This window comes from Macaca nemestrina, chromosome 1 (genome assembly GCF_043159975.1).
Source record: "Macaca nemestrina isolate mMacNem1 chromosome 1, mMacNem.hap1, whole genome shotgun sequence".
NCBI classification, from domain to species: Eukaryota; Metazoa; Chordata; class Mammalia; order Primates; family Cercopithecidae; genus Macaca; species Macaca nemestrina.
Window position 1 is genome coordinate 191,213,702 of NC_092125.1, and position 20,862 is coordinate 191,234,563.

Consider the following 20,862-nt stretch of genomic DNA (forward strand, 5'->3'; position numbering starts at 1 on the left):
TCAACTATGTCCTCACTGATTTTCTGCCTGCTGGATCTGTCCACTGCTGATAGAGAGGTATTAAAATCTGCAATGAATTCACCTACTCCTCCTTGCAGTTGTATCAATTTTTGCCTCACATATTTTGACATTCTTTTGTTAGGCACATACATATTAAAGATTGTTTTTGTCTTCTTGGAGAATTGACCTTTTTAATCATTAAATAATGTTCCTCTTTATCCTGGATAAGTTCCCAATATGATTTGGTTCTGTTTCCCCCACCAAATCTCATGCTGAATTGTGATCCTGAGTCTTGAAGGTGGGGCCTCGTGGAAGGTGATTGGATCATGGGGGTGGTTTCTAATGGTTTAGCTCCATGCTTCTAGTGCTGTCTGGTGATAGAGTTGTCACAAGATCCAGTTGTTTGAAAGTGTTTAGCACCTCCCATCTCACTCTCTCTTCCTCCTCCAGCCATGTAAGATGTGCCTTGCTTCCCCTTTATCTTCTGCCATAGTTGTAAATATCCTGAAGTCTCCCCAGTCATGTAGGATGGTGAATCAATTAAAACTCTTTTCTTTATAGATTACCCAGTCTCAGGTATGTCTTTATAGCAGCATGAGAACAGACTAATACACTTCCCTTGCTCTGAAGTATGTGCTGTCTGAAATTAATTTAGCTACTCTCACTTTCTTTTGATTAGTGTTAGCATGTTACATCCTTCTCCATCCATTTACTTTTAATTTACATATGTCTTTATATTTAAAGTGGGCTTCTTGTAGACAACATATAGTTGGGTTTTGTTCAACTTTGACCAATTTAGACATTCTCTTTTAATTGGTGCACTTAAATCATTGATGTCTAAAGTGATTATTAATATAATTGGATTAATATCTACCGTATTTATTACTGTTTTCTATTAGTTGTTCTTTGTTGCTATTTTTGTCTTCCATGCTTTTTATGCCTTTTGTGATTTTAATTGAGCATTTAATATGATTCCATTGTCTCTCCTTTCTTAGGGTATCAGTTGTACTTCTTTCTATTTTTTCTAGTGGCCCTAGAGTTTAAAATATACAACTAACCCAAGTCTGCTTTCAAATAACACTATACCACTTCACAGTTAGTATGAGTACCTTATAATAAGAAGATAATCCTAATTCTTCCTTCTTGTCCCTTATATCATTGTTGTCATTAATTCACTTACACATAAGCATATCTAAGTGTACATGTGTGTATACATATTTATACACACAATTATATATGACACACATAATCAAATACATTGTTGCTATTATACTGAACAACTTATCTCTTAGATCAACTAAAATTTAAAAATGAAACTTTTTACTTTACCGTCACTTATTTATTCTCCAATGCTTTTCCTTCCTTATGTAGATCCTGGTTTCTGGTCTATATTTTATTTCCCTTCTCTCTAAAGAACTTCTTTTAACATTTCTTGCAAGGTAACAGATTCCCTTAATTTTTTTTGTCTGAGAAAGTATTTCTCTTTCACTTAGAAACAATTTTTTGTTGTTGTTGTTGAGATAGAGTCTTACTATGTTGCCCAGGTTGGTCTCAAACTCCTGATCTTGAGTGATCTTCCCATCTTGGCCTCCCAGAGTACTGGGATTACAGGTGAGAGCCACCACACCTGGCCCTCACCTTTACTTTTTTTTTTTTGAGACAGGGTCCTACTCTGTCACCCTGGCTGAAGTGCAGTGGCATGACCAACTTGGACATTCTCTTTTAATTGGTGCCTTTAAACCATTGATGTCTAAAGTGATTATTAATATAATTTGATTTATATCTACCATATTTATTACTATTTTCTATTAGTTGTTCTTATTCTTTGTTGCTACTTTTGTCTTCCATGCTTTTTCTGCCTTTTGTAATTTTAATTGAGCATTTTATATAATTCCATTGTCCCTCCTTTCTTACTGTATCAGCTCATTGCAGCCTCAACCTCCTGGGCTCAAAAAATCCTTCCACCTCAACCCACTCCCAGACCCCCACCCCACCCCCAGTAGCTGGAATTAGAGATGCATGCCACCACATCCAGCCACTAATATATATATTAGTGATAACCTTATCACTATGTTGCCCAGATTGATCTTGAACTCCTTGGCTCAAGAGATCCTCCTGCCTTGGCCTCCCAAGGTGCTGGGATTACAGGTATGAGCCACCATGCCCAGCTTCCCTCACTTTTGAAGGATAATTTTGCAAGGTACAGAATTCTAGGTTGGTAATTTTTTCTGTCAATACTTTACTATTTATGTATTTATTTATTTCACAGGCCAGAATGCAGTGGCGCAATCATGGTTACTGCAGCTTTGAACTCCTGGGCTCAAGCGATCCTCCCACCTCAGCCTCCCAAGCAGTTGGGATTGCAGGTGGTGCTCCACCACACCTGGCTAAGTTGTTTTTTTTTTTTTTTTTTTTTCCATTTTTTTGTAGAGATTGGAGTCTCACTATGTTGCTCAGGCTGGTCTTGAACTCCTGGCCTTAAGTGATCCTCCTGCCTCAGTCTCCCAAAATGCTGGGATTACAGGTGCGAACCACTGTGCCCAGTCTCAACACTTTAAATATTTCACTCCACTCTTCTCTTGCTTGCATGGTTTCTGAAGAAAAGTCGGAAGTAATTCTTATCTTTGTTCCTCTCTGGGTAAGGCTATTTATTTTTTCCTCTTTCAGAATTTTTTTTTCTCTTTGATTTTCTGTCATTTGAAAATTTTATGCCTAGATGTAGTTTTTCAGGCATTTATCCGCTTGATGTTCTCTGAGCTTCCTGAATCTCTGGTTTGGTGTCTGACATTAATCTCAGGAAATTCTCAATCATGATTATTATTTCAAATATGTCTTCTGTTCCTTCCTCTATTTCTTCTCCTTTGGTTATTTCCCATATATATCTATCATACCTCTTACCTTTATCCCACAGATCTTAGATATTCTGTTGTTTTTGTTTGTTTGTTTTAGCATTTTTTTGTTTGCTTTTCAGTTTTGTAGATTTCTATTAAGATGTCCTCAAGGACAGAGGCTCTTTCCTCAGTTGTATGCAGTCTATTAATAAGCCCATCAAGGTATTCATTTCTGTTACAGTGTTTTTGATCTTGACTTAAACATCAAAAACACTGTAACAGAATTTCTATGTGGTTCTTTCTTAGGGTTTCCCTCTCTCTGCTTGCATTGTCCATCTCTTCTTGCATGTGGTCTACTTTATTCATTAGAGCCCTCAGCACATTAATCATAGTTATTTAAAGTTTCTGGTCTGATAATTTCAATATTCCTGCTATATCTGAGTCTGCTTCTAATGTTTACTCTGCTCAAACTGTGTTTTTTGCCTTTTAGTGTGTCTTGTAATTTTTTCTTGATAGCGAAACATGATGCATTGGGTAAAGGAAACTGCTGTTAAATGGGTCGTTAGTGATGTGGTGGTGAAGTGTTGGGGTGGATGGGTGGCATTCTATAGCTCTGTGACTAGGTACAGTCTTTTAGTAAGCTTGTGCCTCTGGACTGTGAACTTCACATGTGCTTGTTTTTTTTCTCCACCCACCTCCCTTTTTGCAGGACAAGATGGCTAGAGTTGGCTGGAGTTGGATATTTCTATTTCCCTAGGTCTGTTAGCCTCTGACAAAACCCCAGCAGCTTAGGCTCTGGTTAGTTTCTCCCGCGGGCTGACCTTGTTAGGAAGTTTCAAGTGCTCCCCTTCTCTCCCCCTGCTGGAAGCAAAAGGGGATTTTTCTCAGATATTCACTATAAGAACCTGGTATGCTAAAGGAGGTAACACTCACAAATGTGTCTAAGTCCCCTAATGACTGGGTCCCTCTGGAGTTTCTCTCTCTCAGACTTGATATGCTGAGCCTCCAGCAGTCCATCATTTACTGTTCAGGTTTCCAAACCTGGGCACTGGCCCTCATGAAGGTTTTGCTCCAGTAAGTTGTGATTGTCTGTATTTGCCTATAGGTATCTCTAATTTTCGGGGTAGTGGTTTGGACTGTGACCTCTCTCCTCTGAAGGATCTGGGGAAATGTGTTGATTTTTCAGTTTGTTTGGCATTTCACTTGTTGTCAGGATACAGTGACAACTTCCAAGCTTCTTACATGCTGGGTCAGAACCTAGAAGTCTGTTTCACATGTTTTTGCTCACCACAGGGCATTCGCACCAGAGGCGTCACTCAATAATCAGATGGAACAAACAGTGCTTTCTGTACATGTCAATTAGCCTCTTTCTAGCACCCATTTGCCTGCTTAGTGGGCTCATGGACAAGGTGCATGATAGCAGGAATATATATTTTTCAGGGAGTCACTAAGGCTAATCCACTTAATTTGCCAAACGCCAAGATCCCAATATAAATGCTGAGCAAGTAATATGGCACCATCTCCTGGGAGAACCAGCAAGCAACCTGGTAGCAGGTTCATTACCTTTCTATCATGGATAGAATGACAATTTGCTCTCAGTGGACTAGAGACTTATTTTAAATATAGATTTGCTTTTTCTTTTGTTTTTCTTTTTCTGAGACAGCGTCTTGCTCTGCTGCCCAGGCTGGAATGCAGTAGCGCAATCTCAGCTCACTGCAACTTTTGCCTCCCGGGCTCAAGCGACTCTCCTGCCTCAGCCTCCCAAGTAGCTGGAATTACAGGCATGTGCCTCCACACCCGGCTAATTTTTGTATTTTTAGTAGAGAGAGGATTTCTCCATGTTGGCCAGGATGGTCTCGAATTCCTGACCTCAAGTGATCTGCCCCACCTTGGGCTTCCAAAGTGCTGGGATGGCAGGCATTAGCCACCATGCCTGGCCTGCATTTGCTTTTTCTGTCCATAATGCTTTTGCCAGGACCACCATCTGTGGACTCACCAAATTCCTTATTTCTTGTCATGATATATAACTCAGATCTAGACTTGTAGTAATAATAGTAAAAAACAAAAAACAAAAAACCTGAAACATTGCTTCTGACCAAGAAAATCATTCTACAGTAAGAAAAGTGAAACAATGGCTCATATAATCATATGATTCATTGGTTCTACCATATATCCTGTCATGCAGAAAAACCAATCTGGAAAAAAAAAACAAACAAACAGTGAAATTACCTATGGAAGACTTAGCTATGATGCTGGCCAGGTGACAACACTTCATAGGTTTGAGGTGCTGTCTTACAAGATGATGTATAAACTTTTAACTGTGATTGATACATGATATTATTTCTCCCCTCGCCAGAATACATGAAAAGGGACCAAGAGATGAAATTGGGAATGGCTTCTTATGCCAATACCCATTAGCAAAATGTGTGCTATTGTATTACTGGTAGTTAACTTTATAATTTTTTCTGTTTTAATTTTTAAAATTTTCATTTCTTTTTTATTTTATTCAGAGCAGAAGACCATGATGTTTTAATTTAAGAAATGAGATCTTGCTATGTTGCCCAGTCTGGAATACAGGGGCCATTCACAGGTGCAATCATAGCATACTGAGCCTTGAACTTCTGGCCACAAGCAATCCTTCTGCCTCAGTCTCCTAAGCAGCTAGTACTACAGGCACATGCTTAATTATAAGTTTCTGGCTTCTAATTAAGCTTTTTCTTTTTTCACTTGAGGTCTCACTCTGTCACTCAGGCTGCAGTGCAGTGACACAAACATAAGTCACTGAAGCCTTGACCTCCTGGGCTCAAGCAATCCTCCCACCTCAGCCTTCCAAGTAGCTAGAGCTGCAGGTGCACACCATCAGGCCCAGCTAATTAAAAAAAATTTTTTTTTGTAGAGACAGGGTCTTGCTATGTTGCCTAGGCTGGTCTCAAACTCCTGAGCTCAAGCAATCCTCCCACCTCAGCCTCCTAAATCGTTGGGATTATAGTTGTGAGCCACCACATCTGGCCTATAATTAAGTTTTAATGTTATAGTATATCCATGCATGTGGATTGAGACTGAAGTAAAATGAACATCACCCCAAAATAATCATAGATACTGATTGGACTTTGAGTATTCTTTATTTTTATGCAGACAGTGTGCCTTTATATGATTTGTAGTGCATCATATTAAGTGGAAGCATGATATTCTTCTTGTAGTTTAGAAGTTAAGCCACAAGGTAAAAGCATTTGTATGGATGCTGAGTATCCAAAGTGGACTGTGCTAGAACTCAACATGACCCCACTCTTCTAAGCTTTCCCCTGGGCCATGAGCTTGGAAGCCTGAAAACTGCATTTTCCAGACTCCCCTGCTAGCAGGGATCAAGTGTAGTTTCTGCAGATGAGAGGAACTTGCACACAATTTGGAAAGCATAAGGGAAGGAAAAGTAATTTTTCTTGTGTTATTGTGGTATAATACATACATATTTTGATGTTTGTCCTATTTCCTGGCACGCTGCTCCTAAAACTCTTGGAATCTCTGAATGGTAAGTGTCTTTTTGTAAACTAATGAGAAGACTGATGAGCTACCATGCCTGGCTACATACTTTTAAACAACCAGATCTCATGAAGAGCACACTCACTATCAGGAGGACAGCACCAAGCCATTCATGATGGATGCACTCCAATGACCCAAACACCTCCCCTCAGACCCAACCCCCAACAACGGGGATTACATTTCAACATGAGATTTGGAGGGGACAAAGATCCAAGCCGTATCATTCCACCCATGACCCCTCAAATTGCATGTCTTTCTCACACTACAAAATACAATCAACCCCTACAAATAGTCCCCGAAAGTCTTAACTCATTGAGCATCAAGTCCAAAGTCCTAAGTCTCTTCTGAGACTTATCTCCTTCCACTTATGAGCCTGTAAAAATCAAAATAAGTCATTTACTCCCAAGATACAATGGTAGTACAGGCTTTAGGTAAACATCACAATTCCAAAAGGGAAAAATTAGCCAAAAGAGTGAGTCAGGCCGGGCGTCGTGGCTCAAGCCTGTAATCCCAGCACTTTGGGAGGCCGAGACGGGCGGATCACGAGGTCAGAAGATCAAGACCATCCTGGCTAACACGGTGAAACCCCGTCTCTACTAAAAAATACAAAAAAATAGCCGGGCGAGGTGGCGGGCGCCTGTAGTCCCAGCTACTCCGGAGGCTGAGGCAGGAGAATGGCGTGAACCCGGGAGGCGGAGCTTGCAGTGAGCTGAGATCCGGCCACTGCACTCCAGCCTGGGCGACAGAGCCAGACTCCGTATCAAAAAAAAAAAAAAAAAAAAAAAAAAAAAGAGTCAATAGGCCCCATGCAAGTCTAAATCTCAGCAAGGCAGTCATTAAATCTTAAAGCTCCAAAATACTCTCCCTTGACTCCATGTCCCACATCCAGGGCACAATGGTGCAATGGGTAGGCTCCCAAGGCCTTCGGCAGCTCTTCTCCTGTGGCTTTGCGGCCGCAGCCCCTGTGGCTGATCTCACTGGTTGGAGTTGGGTGTCTGAGGCTTTCCCAGGTACAGGGTGCAAGCTGCCTGTGGAGCTACCATTCTGAGGTCTGGAGGGCAGTGGCCCACTTCTTATAGCTCCAATAGGCAGTGCCCCAGTGGGGACTCTGTGTGGGGACCCCAACCCCACGTTTCCCCTCAGCATTGCCCTATTAGAACTTCTCTGTGAGGGCTCTGCCCCTGTGGCAGGGTTCTGCCTGGGCACCCAGGCTTTCTCACACATCATCTGAAATCTATGGGAGCTGCCAAGCCTCCTTCACTCTTGCAATCTATGTGCCCACAGGTTTAATACCACATGAAAGGCACCAAGGCTTATGGTTTGCATCCTCTGGACAGGCAGCCTTAGCTGTGTCTGGGGTCCTTTGAGCCACAGCTGAGCTGTAGTACCCTGCTGGGATTCTTTCTCTGCCACATGGCCAGGCTGCAAATTTGCTGAATTTTTATGCTCTGCTTCCCTTTGGAATATAAGTTCCAACTTTAAGTCATTCCTTTGCTCCCATATCTGATCATAGGTTGTTACAAGGAGCCAGGCCACATCTTGAATGCTTTGCTGCTTAGAAATTTCTTCTGCCAGAGACCCTAACTCACCACTCTTAAGTTCAAACTTCCAAAGATCCTTGGTACATGAACACAATGCAGGATTTCTTTGCTAGGGTATAACACGAGTGATGTTTATTCCAGTTCCCAATAACTTCCTCATTTCCATCTGAGACCTCACTAGGCTGGCCTTTACTGTGTATATTTCTATCAGTATTTTGGTCACAACCATTTAACCAGTCTCTAAGAAGCTACAAATTTTCATCCTCTTTTTTTTTTTTTTTTAGACAGGGTCTTGCTGTGTCACCCAGGCTGTAGTGTAGTGGCATGATCACGGCTCACTGCAACCCTGACCTCCCAGCTCAAGTGATCTTCCCATCTCAGCCTCCTGAGTAGCTGGTGCTACAGGTCCGTGCCACCATGTCTGGCTAATTTGTTATTTTTCTGTTGAGACAAGGTCTCACTATGTTGCCCAGGCTGGCCTCGAATTCCTGGCAAGCGCTGGGATTACAGTTGTGAGCCACTGCTCCTGGTCCTCCTGTCGTCTACTGAGCCCTCCAAACTCTTCCAATCTCTGCCTGTTACCCAGTTCCAAAGTTGCTTCCACATTTTCAGGTATCTTTTTCAGCAACGCTCTGCTTCTTGGTACCAATTTTCTGCGTCAAGCTGTTCTTGCACTGCTATAAAGAAATACCTGAGACTGGGTAATTTATAAAGAAAAGAAGTTTAGTTGGCTTACAGATATGCAGACTATACAGGAAGCATGGTATTGCCATCTGCTCAGCTTCTGGTGAGGGCCTCAGGAAGCTAACAATCGTGGTAGGTAAAATGGGAGCAGACATGTCACATGGCGAGAGTGGGAGCAAGAGAGAGCAGAGAGGTGCCACACACTTTTAAACATCTAGATCTCACAATAAGTCATTATCGTGAGGGCAGCATCAAGTCATTTATGAGGGAGCCACCCCCATGACCAAACCACCTCCCCCCAAGCCCCACCTCCAATGATGGGGATTACATTTCAGCATAAGATTTGGGGAGGAGAATCATCCAAACTATATCAGAAGTGAAGTATTGAGAGTGGTACGAGTACAGAAAGAAGAAACAGGTTTGTTTGTCTTTCCCCCCAACAGTTCTCTAGCACTAGCAGATGGATAAAAGGGCAGACAACAGATGAGACATTTGCAGGAGCTTCAGGAGAGTTCCTGCAAATTCTCCACTTTGACGCTGCAGGAGGTGACTTCTCTGTGATTTCTGAATTTCTGGATTTATTGAAAGCTAGCAGCAGTCCTTTCTGACTCTACTCTCCCCTGGTCCCTTCCAACTGTTTTGTAAGCTCTTATTCCTGTTAAATCTCTTCTTGCTTGAAATACCTAGAGTAGATTCTACTTTCCTGACTGAACCCTGACTAAACAATTAAGTTTAGTAAAGTGCTAGGCACTCAATAAGAATTAGCTGTGACTAATGGGAATAGGAAAACTGAGAAGCATGTCTATTTACTTTCTTACCTCATCATATTTTCTTTTCTCATTTTCCAGTTGTTTAAGTAGGGCCTCTTGTTGCTGAATTCTGGATTGTTGCTGAGAACAGGTCATTTCCAGTAGATTTTCTTTATCTTGTAATGTTCTCACTTGCCTGTGTAACTCATCTGTGTTCTGATGTAGGAGTTTCCTGAGGGCAATTAATGTACATTAAATCACACTATGAATTGCAAATGAAATTCAGACCTAAAATTTTATGGCATCACAGGGATTTTTTTTTTTTTTTGGTTCAATGAAGTAGGGTATGTGTCTATAAGCTAAAGGGACCAACACAGGGAACCTCTTTTGTGACAGAAGCTTTCCTTAGTTCTCTCACTCACTCATCAAAATGACCCTATGAGGAAAAAGTCATTGTCCTTATTTCAGAGATGAGGAAGTTGTGGTACAGAGAACAGTTAAGACAAGGTGGAGGTAGGGCTTGAATCCTGAATCCCATATTCTTCCTTCCTTACTGCTTTACGAGCGGAGCCCTTCATCTTCTGGGTTCAAGGTAATGTTAGTTAAAAGCACTATTGATACTAATAAGCACACATTAACAATGCTATAAATGAATCATAAATGAGCCTGCATTTTATGAGAAAAATTACCATTTTCCAAAAGAGGGCAAAGGAACTCAGAGAATTTTACCCCAAATATGGTATCCTGGTATACTAAATATTTTGAATGAAAGGCCCTTAGAGATCAGCAGATGCTAGAAGAGGCTTTTCCCTTATCTGCATGAAGACTGGACTTACCAAGGAGAATAATTATACCCATCGCCTCCCTGAAATTGCATTATTTATGGATCTTCAGAAAAGAAGATTGAGGAATATAACAACTCCTCCACAGACCTTTTCACAAGACAACGATTATCTCTTAAACTCATTCAAATTCCCAGGAGAATAATTTATGAATTAATTTTTGTCTCCAGGGTCCCTTCATTCTCCCTAATGAGTTACTGTCCTTTGGAATTGTCTACATTCCTCATCTCCCTCTGCCCTGGAAACGGGTATATAAGCTTCTGCAACACACTCAGCTATTGGGTCATCACACTTGATTTTCCCCACCCCACGTTAATAAAATTGTGTTTGCTTTTTCTCCTATTAATCTGCCTTTTGTTAGTTGGCTTTTCAGAAAACCTTCAGAAGGGGAGGGGAAATTTTCCCTTCACCCCTACAAGGGCCGTTAGCACTTTGCTCTTTCAGTCTCGTTATGAAACTGGCCCAACTGTCGCATAGAAATTACATTTATAGTTTTTCGAACAAATGTAGAAATGTACCCTCCCAGTCTTAAAACTTGAAATTTATATCTGAGTTCCTCCCTCAGGAGACTGACCCTCAGGCAAGAAACTAAAATTCACCAGATCATAGCATCCAGAAAATGAGATGCCTCATTCCTTATGATTGGTTCCTTACCCCTCACTAATTCCTGTTTTACATTCCTTCCCTGCTATAACCCCCCAAATTTTAGTTGGTCGGGGAGATAGATTTGAGACTGATCTCCCATTCTCCTCAACTGTGGCACCCTAATAAAGCCTTCTTCCCTGGCAATACTCATTGCACTTCTCTGGCAATACTCATTGCACTAAGCAATGGGACCTAGACCAAACCCTTGGCATTTCAGGAATAGAGTACAGTTTGTGGAAAGACTTTTCTGAGGATTTCAGACCAAGGTTCTCTGGACTTAGGAGATTCATCTCGAAGACTGTGATGATGATAATGAAATAGTACTGGTGGGCAAAAGTCTCACCTGCATGCTAGGGCAGTAAAATACTGACATTAGACAAATAAGTTTGCTTTCTCTAACTTCAGTATTCTGAGAAATCAACAGGTTATTGGGGGATGATTATATTTGAGACATGGGCTCACATCTCTCCACCTCTAGTTCTTCTCCTTACGTTTCTTGGATATAAGTGCAGACTCTCCAAGGACTGCTATAGCTAATTTTCTACCTTTCACATCCACTTCTACAGCAATATCCTCTCTTTCATCTCTCCTTCATCTAATTAACTGTATACCTGCTATTATGGCCTACTTCTTTTTGGTTACACTCTCAATTTCCGAACTAAGAGAGAAGCCTTGGAACTAAAAGAGAAGTTTTGATCCACTGAAACTAAAAACACTTGAGTTATTGGCAGTAGAATTTGAGACCTGAAAACTAGAATTGGAAAGTAGGAAGTTGGCTGGACATGGTGGCTCACACCTATAATCCCAGCACTTTGGGAGGCCAAGGTGGGAGGATTGCTTGAGCCCAAAAGTTCAAGAGCAGCCTGGGCAACATAGTGAGAACTTGTCTCTGTAAAAAAATTTTTTTTAAATTTGACAGGCATGGTGGCATGCGCCTGTAGTCCCAGCTGCTCTGGAGGCTGAGGTGGGAGAAGTGCTTGAGCCTGGGAGGTCAAGGTTGTGGTGAACTTTGATCACACAACTGCACTGCAGCCTGGGTGACAGAGTGAGACCCCCATCTCTACAAAAAGATAAAAAGCAAAGTAGGAAGCCAAAATTAAAAGAGTAACTCATGAATATGTGAGAAGTTAATTGATACAGAGTTTGAAAAATAAAAGACTAACAAACCAGGTCTGCCAATGAATAAAATTAAGAAATTGGTGTATGGATAAGACTCCCTGCATTCTCTGTAGCCTGAGCCTCTTTTAGCATTCAGAGTGTTCTTTCTAAATTGCAAACTAATCATACAACTTCCTCTGCTCAAAATCCTATAGTGGCTCCCCATTACTCTTATTTATATATATATATTTTCTGTTCTTTGATTCAGGAACCCCATTACTCTTAAGGTAAACTCCAAACTGTTCACCACGGCTTGATAGGTTCTGCATGAGAAATGGGCACTGTGGCTCACAAGAGCTGGGCACTGTGGCTCATAAGGATCTGTAGCACTGTGGCTCACACCTCCTAACACTGTGGGAGTCTGAGACTGGAGGATCACCTGAGGCCAGGAGTTCTAAAACAACCTGAGCAACATAGGGAGATCCTGTCCCTAATTTTTTTTTTTTAATTAGCCTGGGCATGTTGAGCATGCCTATAGTCCTAGTTACTCAGTAGGTGGAGGCAGGAGGATCACCTGAGCTCAGGAGTTCAGGGCTGCAGTGAGTCATGATTGTGCCACTGTATTCCAGCCTGGGCAACAGAGCAAGATCCCTGACTCTAAACAAACAAACAAACAAAAAATCTAAGGTTCTGCATGAGCTAGGCCTACCTCACCTTCCTCATCTCATTTTCTCACCACTGTCCCTAACCTTATTTTCGTTCAGCCAATCAACTTTTTCACTTCCTCAAAGTCGTCCTCCACACTATTCTCTATTTAGCTTCTTGATACCAACTACTTCATTTTCAGCATAAATCACTTTCTTTGAGGAAGTCTTTCTTAAGCTCCCTCACTCCATAGGTATCCGTGTTATGTACTATCATGGCAACCTAAACCTCCTTTAGTATAACACTTACCACACTTCATCATACTTCATTGCAGTTGCATGTATAAAGATATTTATTATAGCTTTATAATAGCAAAAAAGTCTAAAAGATATAAGTATTACATAAAGTATGATATATCTATGTAACAGAATGTCACACAACTGTTTAAACTGATATTATGAAACTATAAATCAATAAGAAAAAGAGAGATGGAAAATTCTAAATATTTGGGATAAACAACACACTTCTAAATAATACATGAGTCAAAGAGGAGGTCTCAATAAATTAAAAATATTTTAAACCAAATGAAAATGAAATACAACTTACAAAATTTATAGGCTACAACATAGCAGAAAACTTGTAGTATTACACGCATATATTATAAAGGAAGAAAAATCTAAAATCAGTAATCTAAGCTTTCACCTTAGGAAACTAGAGAAAAAAGAACATTATAAGCCTAAAGCAAATAAATAGTAAAAATGAGAGTATTAGTCAATGGGATTGAAAACAATAAAACAATAGAGAAAAATAAATGAAACCAAAAGTTTGTTCTTTGAAAAGATGAATAAAATAGATAAACCTCTAGCCAGGCTAACTAATAAATAGAGAAGACAAATATTAATAATATAAAAAATGTGGCCAGGCACAATGGCTCACATATATAATCCTAGCACTCTGGGAGGCTGAGGCAGGAGTATCACTTGAATGCAGGAACTTGAGACCAGTCTGGGCAACACAGCAAAGCCCCATCTCTATTTTATAAATAAAACATTAAAAAAAAAATCAAAATGAAAGAGGGGCCACCACTACTAACTCCATGGACATTAAAAGGATAATAAAGGAATATTATGACTCTGCCTACAAATATGATAACTTACATTATATGGACTGATTCTTTGAAAGACACAAACTATGAAAACTCATACAAGAAGAAACAGATAATCCAAGTTGGCCTATATCTGTTAAAGAAATTCAATCAGTAATTAATTACCTTCCAAAAAATAAAGTGCTAAGCCCATATGATTTTATGGTGAATTCTACCAAACATTTAAGAAAAAAATGATACCAATTCTCTGTAATCTCTTCCAAAAAAAAATTGAAGGAGAGGGGACACTTCCTAAGTAATTTTTTGAGACAAACATTACCCTAATACCAAAACCAGATACAGATACTATGTGATAGGAAAACCACAGACCAATACCTTCATGAACAGGTTCAAACTCAGTGTGGTCTGTTAAGTTCTACATGACCTAAGTCTAGCTTACCTTTCTAGCCTCATTTTCTTGCCACTTTCCTTGTCTCTAAACATTTTGTTCTGGCCAAATGAACTTTTTTCATCTTACTGAGAAGATTATGATGATAATGATGACAATAGTAACAACAATAACATTCAATATTACAATAACAACAACACTTTTTTTTTTTGAGATGGAGTCTCGCCTGTTTAGCCTGCTCTGTTGCCCAGGTTGGAGTGCAGTAGCACGATCTTGGCTCACTGCAACCTCCACCTCCGGGGTTTAAGCAATTTTCTTGCCTCAGCCTCCTGAGTAGCTGGGGTTAACACGTGTCTGCCACCATGCTTGGCTAATTTTTGTATTTTTAGTAAAGATGGGGGTTCACCATGTTGGCCAGGCTGGTCTCAAACTCCTGACCTCAAGTGATCCACCCTCCTCAGCCTCCTAATGTGCTGGGATTACAGATGTGAGCCACTGATGCCAGGCCTAATTTAAATTAAATAAAATTAACTATAGTTTAACAAATATATTTTTAATAGAGTAGCTTTGTAACATTTTGACTTGTCTAGTTTCCCAGAATTCCTTCTGTGTAAGTTTCTGGTTATAGTGGGCCACAGGAGATAATATTTGTGCAAGATTTAGAGAACAGAATTGAAACATTTTGGTTTTTCCAGGTAGAAGATTGGAGCAGGCACTTTTATAGTTTATAAACACTGCTAGATATCTGCTGCTCACCTTGGCATGATGCAACAGCCAGGCCTACAACTGCTCTACCTTCCCTTGAATCCTCCTTCACTTTTCCATCTCCTGGGCCAGATGTCTATTTAGCTCCTTGATGAAGGGTGCCAGTTTCTCCTGTAGGATACCTACACTTTATCAAGGTTAGAGGCAGCAAGAACTGACATGGGTTCCAGTCCATCTTCATAGTTTCCACCTTGTTGCTCTCCCACTTTACATTCAGCTTCACTTCCTGATTGCTTGCCCTGCATACTTCGAGCTCTAGCATAAGATGCAAAGATGACAGCCATATAGACTGCATAACCAGTACCCACAAGTGCATAAGACCAAGTCCCTGTAATAAGGCTTTTATTAAATACATATTCCTAATGGTTCTATTTCCTCGGAGAAGTGCTTATTATTTATCAGGATATATATTATGTCACTGAAATAGAAGAAACTGGGAAAAATCTAAATGTTCAACAATAAAGGATTTATTAAATAAATTGTGACATATCATTAAAATAATATTCTAGAAGAAAATTTAATGTCAGATAAACAGATCATATATTTTAAGTGAAAAAGTAGGTTACAATCTAACTATTTAAATGAGGGTTACTTTCTTCTAGATTATGAAACAATAAACACTATAGAGTCCCCTTTTGGTAGAAGAATTTCCCTATATATTTTATTTGCCTACACTTAGTTTAAATAGTGCATACATATTACTTCTTAGCAAATCTTCACAAAAGATGTATAGAACTGGCATTACAATTCCCACTTTAGAGATAAGGACACTAAGCAAGAACAAACATCAAATTTAATTTATGGTGAAACTAAGGTGGAAGAATGCTGAAGTCATTGATGCTTTAATGAAAAGTTTAAAGAGACAATAGCCCAAAGAAATCAGCAGTTTACTAATGGATAAGTCATTTTAAGAAGGGATGAGATGATGTTGAAGATGAGGCCCACAGTGGCAGACCATCCACACCAATTTACAAGGAAAAAAAATTTTTTGTACCCTAATCAAAGACTGATGATTAGCAGCAGAAATACTAGCCAATATCATAGATATCTCAAATGATTAGCAGCAGAAATACTAGCCAATATCATAGATATCTCAATTGATTCAGCTTACCACAATTCTGACAGAGAAATTAAAGTTTAGCAAACTTTCCACTTGATGGGTGCCAAAACTGTTGCATTCAGATTAGCTACAGACAGGAGCAAAGCTTTTCATGGGAATTTTACACAAGGGGGATGAAGATCCTGAAGCATTTCTTTGAAGAATTGTAACAGGAGAAGAAACATGACTTTACCAATATGATACTGAAGACAAAGCACAATCAAAGAAATGGCTACCAAGAGGAGGAAGCAGTCCAGTCACAGCAAAAGTGGACCAGTCAAGAGCAGAGGTCATGCCAACAGTTTTTGTGATGCTCAAAGGATTTTGCTTATTGACTTTCTAGAAAGCCAAATGATAACCTGCTTATTATGATAGTGTTTTGAGAAAGGTAGCCAAAGCTTTATTTTAAAAAATGCCTGGGAAAGCTTCACCAGAGTCCTTCTCTACCATGACAATGCTCCTGCTCATTCCCCTCATCAAATAAGGGCAATTTTCCAAGAGTTTTGATGGGAAATTATTAGGCATCCACCTTACAGTCCTGATTTGGCTCCTTCTGACTTCTTTTTGTTTCCCAATCTTAAAAAAATATGTAAAGGGCACCCATTTCTCTTTGGTTAATAATGTGCGAAAGACTGCAATGACAGGGTTAAACTCCTAGGATTCTCACTCAGTTCTTTAGGGATGGACTAAATGGTGTGCATCATCACTTACAAAAGTGCCTTCACCTTGACGGAGCTTATGTTGAGAAATAAAGTTGTTTTTTGAGACAGGGTCTCATTCTGCAACCCAGTCTGGAGTGCAGTATTTCAATCATGGCTCACTTGCAGACTCAAACTCCTGGGCTCAAGTGATCCTCCTGCCTCAGCCTCCTGAGTAGCTGGGATTACAGAAGTGCACTGTCATGACTGGATAATTATTATTATTATTATTATTTTGGTAGAGACGAGGACTCACTATGTTGCTCAGGCTGGTCTCAAACTCCTGGGATCAGCATCCCAAAGTGCTGGGATTACAGGTGTGAGCCACTGCACCTGGCCAATATATTTTTTATTTTATCTTTCAATTCAGTTGTTCCACAAACTCTCTGAAGTTCCCTTGTACAAAATATCAACTTCATTGTAGTTTGAATTTTGTCAGACTATGTCTCAGAGCAAATTCCACAGTATTTCATAGGCAAGTCAGTCAAGAATATTTACTGTTACCACTAGGTGTGTCCCAGAACCAGAAGAAATAATCTCTGCCTTTAAAAATCTCACACTCTAGCGCCAGAGGTAAACTAGAAAATAAACAATTAGAATACAGTGTGGTAAGTGCAATACATCAGGAATTGTGTGTGGCTGAGTTTACTTCAGTGGGGACAGAGCAGAAATACTCTCTGATATTCTGTTAGAGTAAATTGATATTGCTGTTAACTCAGTCATGGCTAAACCCACAGGAAACTGAGATCTCTGCTCCTCTTACCTCTTCTGTTGTTCTTCTTGATATTGTTGCTTTACTTTAGCTTCATTTTCTGTTGCTTCTTTTATCTTTTCCTCTAGCTGCTGCTTCTCTGAAATACAAGTGTCTGTGAGACAGACTTTATGAGCATGTTCTAATTTCCGCTGCAGGTCCAAAATCTTGAATGAAAAAAAGTTTACAAGTAAAGCATTAAGAAGAGTGTGATCTTTTTTCAAATTAGGGGAATAACACATAAATAGTAAACATAGCAGTGCTGACATATTAATCTGACCTGAAGTAAAAAGAGTAGCTAGATTTAATTTTAAAATAAATTGTTTAATTTTTGCAGTATGTAATGCATTCATATAATTCAATGTGTGTGTATAAAAGAAGCTACAGGCCAGACATGCTGGTTCATGCCTGTAATCCCAGAACTGTGGGAGGCCAAGCTGGGTGAATCACTTAAGCTTCAGGAGTTCGAGGTCACCCTGGGCAACATGGTAAAACCCCATATCTACAAAAAAATACAAAAATTAGCCGGGCATGGTGGTGAGTACCTGCAGTCTCAGCTACTCAGGAGGCTGAGGTGGCGGAAATCACCTGAGCCCGGGGAAGCTGAGGCTACAGTGAGCCAATGATTGTGCCACTGCACTCCAGCCTGGGTGACAGAGTGACAGAGTGAGACCCAGTCTCAAAAAAAAAATAAAAAGAAGCTATATAGTGAAAAGTCTCCTTCCCATCCCTGTCCTACTTCCTCCAAATTTTCCTCCACCGAATAGGCAACCATGGTTTTTAATTTCTTATGTACCCCTCCAGAGATTTATTTATGCATATATAAACATATACTATATAGTTATCCCCCATACATATAAATTTTACACAAACGATGAATACTATACCATATATAATTAGGCACCTTACTTTTTTATAGCAATACACATTTGGTCATTTTTCCATATTATATGCACATACTGAGTTGTCTTCTGTTTCATAGTTGCATACCACTCCACTGTAAGGGTATACCATAACTTATTTAACCAGTGCCCTACTGGGGAACATTTAAGCTGATTCCAATCTTTTGCTATTATAAACAATACTATTACAAACAATGTCTGCAGATTAAATTATGAGGTGTAGATTTACTAGGGCAAAGGTTATGAGCATTTGCTTGTTTGATAGATGATGCCAAACTGCCTCCATAGGTATTAGACCAATTTATACTCCCAACAGCATTGTGTGAGTGCACCTAGTTTCTCCACAGTGTGGCTAGATTCATGAATAACACTGCAAAACAAAATAGAAGTCTCTTATAAACCAAGCACCTATTAGCATATTGCTTAGCATCAATAATAGGTCTTTTAATGCTCTGGCAGAACTAAAAATATGATTTATGAATTTGAAAGAGAGACCCTATATTTTAGAGTTTATATGCTAGATTTAACATATCATTTAAAAACATTTTTTTCTTGCCTTTTTCATGTAGCAGCAAAAAAACCCCACTTTTTTAAAAGATAAATTTCCTTTACACTTAGTTACTTATTTTTATAAACCCTTGTGTCACCTTAAATTGTGCCTGGTACATAGTAGGTGCTCAATAAGCATTTGTTGAATGAATAGATTTCAGCAGGATAGCTATTATCCCTCTAACGTATTTCTGACCCAACAAGGAATCCTTTAGAATGGCTTGGCATCACATTTCCCATAAATATTCTGTGAATGCCAGTGGGTGGCACTCATTTTCTAAGAGAGGGGCTTTCTGCATCAATCCCAAGCCCCTGCACCTAGGTCTCTGCACAGCCCACACAGCATGAGAGAGGAGAAGATGCAGAATGATTCAAGGGGAATGGCAGTAGGCAGCCAGCCATCTGAGGCCAGTTCAAGTTCCTTGGAACTGTTCTATTTAGTTCTGTCTAGGGAGAATTCTTACTTAAGGAATTCAGTACTAATTCCACAGACAAAAGCATCCCCTCACTGGCTTCTCTGTCAAGGATACATCCAAACTTCTGAACCTGCCACATAATTTAAGAAAGGGAACATTTCCAATACTTTTGAAGCCCATTCTGTGACCCTCTTTGATTATCCCTCTTCCCTCCCCACCAGAGAAAACCAATATCCTGAATTTTGTGTTAATCACATCCTTGCTGTTTCTTTTTAATAATCTCTCTCTATATATAGATGAGATTTTTTTTTTTTTTTTGAGATGGGGTGTTGCTATATCGCCCAGGTGATCCTCCTGCCTTAGCCTCCAGAGTAGCTGGTACCACATGCATGCACCACTATGCCCAGCTAACTTATTTATTTTTGTAGAGATAGGGTCTCACTATGTTACTCAGGCTGGTCTTGGACTTTGGGCTCAACTGATGCTCCCATCTCATCGTCCCAAAGTGCTGGGATTACAAGTATGAGCCACCATGCTAATAGTCCTTCCTTCCTTCCCTCCCTCCCTCCCTCCTTCCTTCCCTCCTTCCCTCCTTCCCTCCTTCCCTCCTTCCCTCCTTCCCTCCTTCCCTCCTTCCCTCCTTCCCTCCTTCCCTCCTTCCCTCCTTCCCTCCTTCCTTCCTTCCTTCCTTCCTTCCTTCCTTCCTTCCTTCCTTCCTTCCTTCCTTCTCTCTCTCTCTTTTTGAGACAGAGTTTCACTCTTGTCACCCAGGCTGGAGTGCAATGGTGTGATCTCAGCTCACTGCAACCTCCCACTCCCAGGTTCAAACAATTCTCCTGCCTCAGCCTCCGGAGTAGCTGGGGTTCAAGGCGTGTGCCACCACACCTGGCTAATTTTTGTATTATTAGTAGAGACGGTGTTTCACCATGTTGGCCAGGCTGGTCTCAAACTCCTGACCTCAAGTGATCCACCCACCTTGGCCTCCCAAAGTGCTGGGATTACAGGTATGAGCCACTGTGTCTGGCCATTCACCTCTCCTGGTCATTCGCCTTGCCTCGCCTCTCCTTTCCTCTCTTAAAAATAAGTTAATTCAGCCAGTCTTAGTTTAACTCTTTAACTTAGATTTTTTTAGTTTAATTCAGATTGCTGTCATCTACTTTTTGATGTTGGCTTCATATTATATGGTTTGACGAAATTATGTTTTAATCCAATTTAATTCTCAAACTTGCACATCAAAATGTACAACTGTTACATACTACTGCCACCTAGTGTTGGGCAATCTAAAATGAAGTGACAATATTTCAAAATGGTTCATTTCACAACACAAATCCCTCTACAAAATTACAAAATATGTTTGATGTGATGAATACGATAATTACCCTGATATGATCACTATACATTATATCTATTTAAACATCACTATGTACCCCATGAACATGTACAATTGTCAATGAAAAAAAAACAAAATTTACATTAACAGCCAATTCAAATGAAAGAATAAGTGTTCTCAAATGTGAAAATATAAAACAAAAGCCATATGGGATCAGTCAGTTCTTTAAGTTCATGCTATAGCTTTGATACAACTGACCTTTTTAAGTCCATGAAGTTTTTTTACAA

General features: G+C 39.9%; 1 protein-coding gene across 23 annotated transcripts in view; it reads right to left on the reverse strand.

Annotated features, from left to right (window-relative positions):
- Positions 1–20,862, reverse strand: part of LOC105494842 (coiled-coil domain containing 30) — a 196,325-nt gene that overhangs the window by 62,329 nt on the left and 113,134 nt on the right. For all 23 annotated transcript variants that reach the window (XR_011622195.1, XM_071094870.1, XM_071094867.1 and 20 more), the window contains 2 exons: positions 17,391–17,545; positions 9,412–9,574 (listed from right to left, as the gene is read on the reverse strand). Coding sequence is in view for 22 of the 23 variants with exons in the window: in XM_071094870.1 (XP_070950971.1) it covers positions 9,412–9,574; positions 17,391–17,545 (318 nt within the window). In the remaining variant the exon portion in view is untranslated. The remainder of the gene's footprint in view (positions 1–9,411; positions 9,575–17,390; positions 17,546–20,862) is intronic.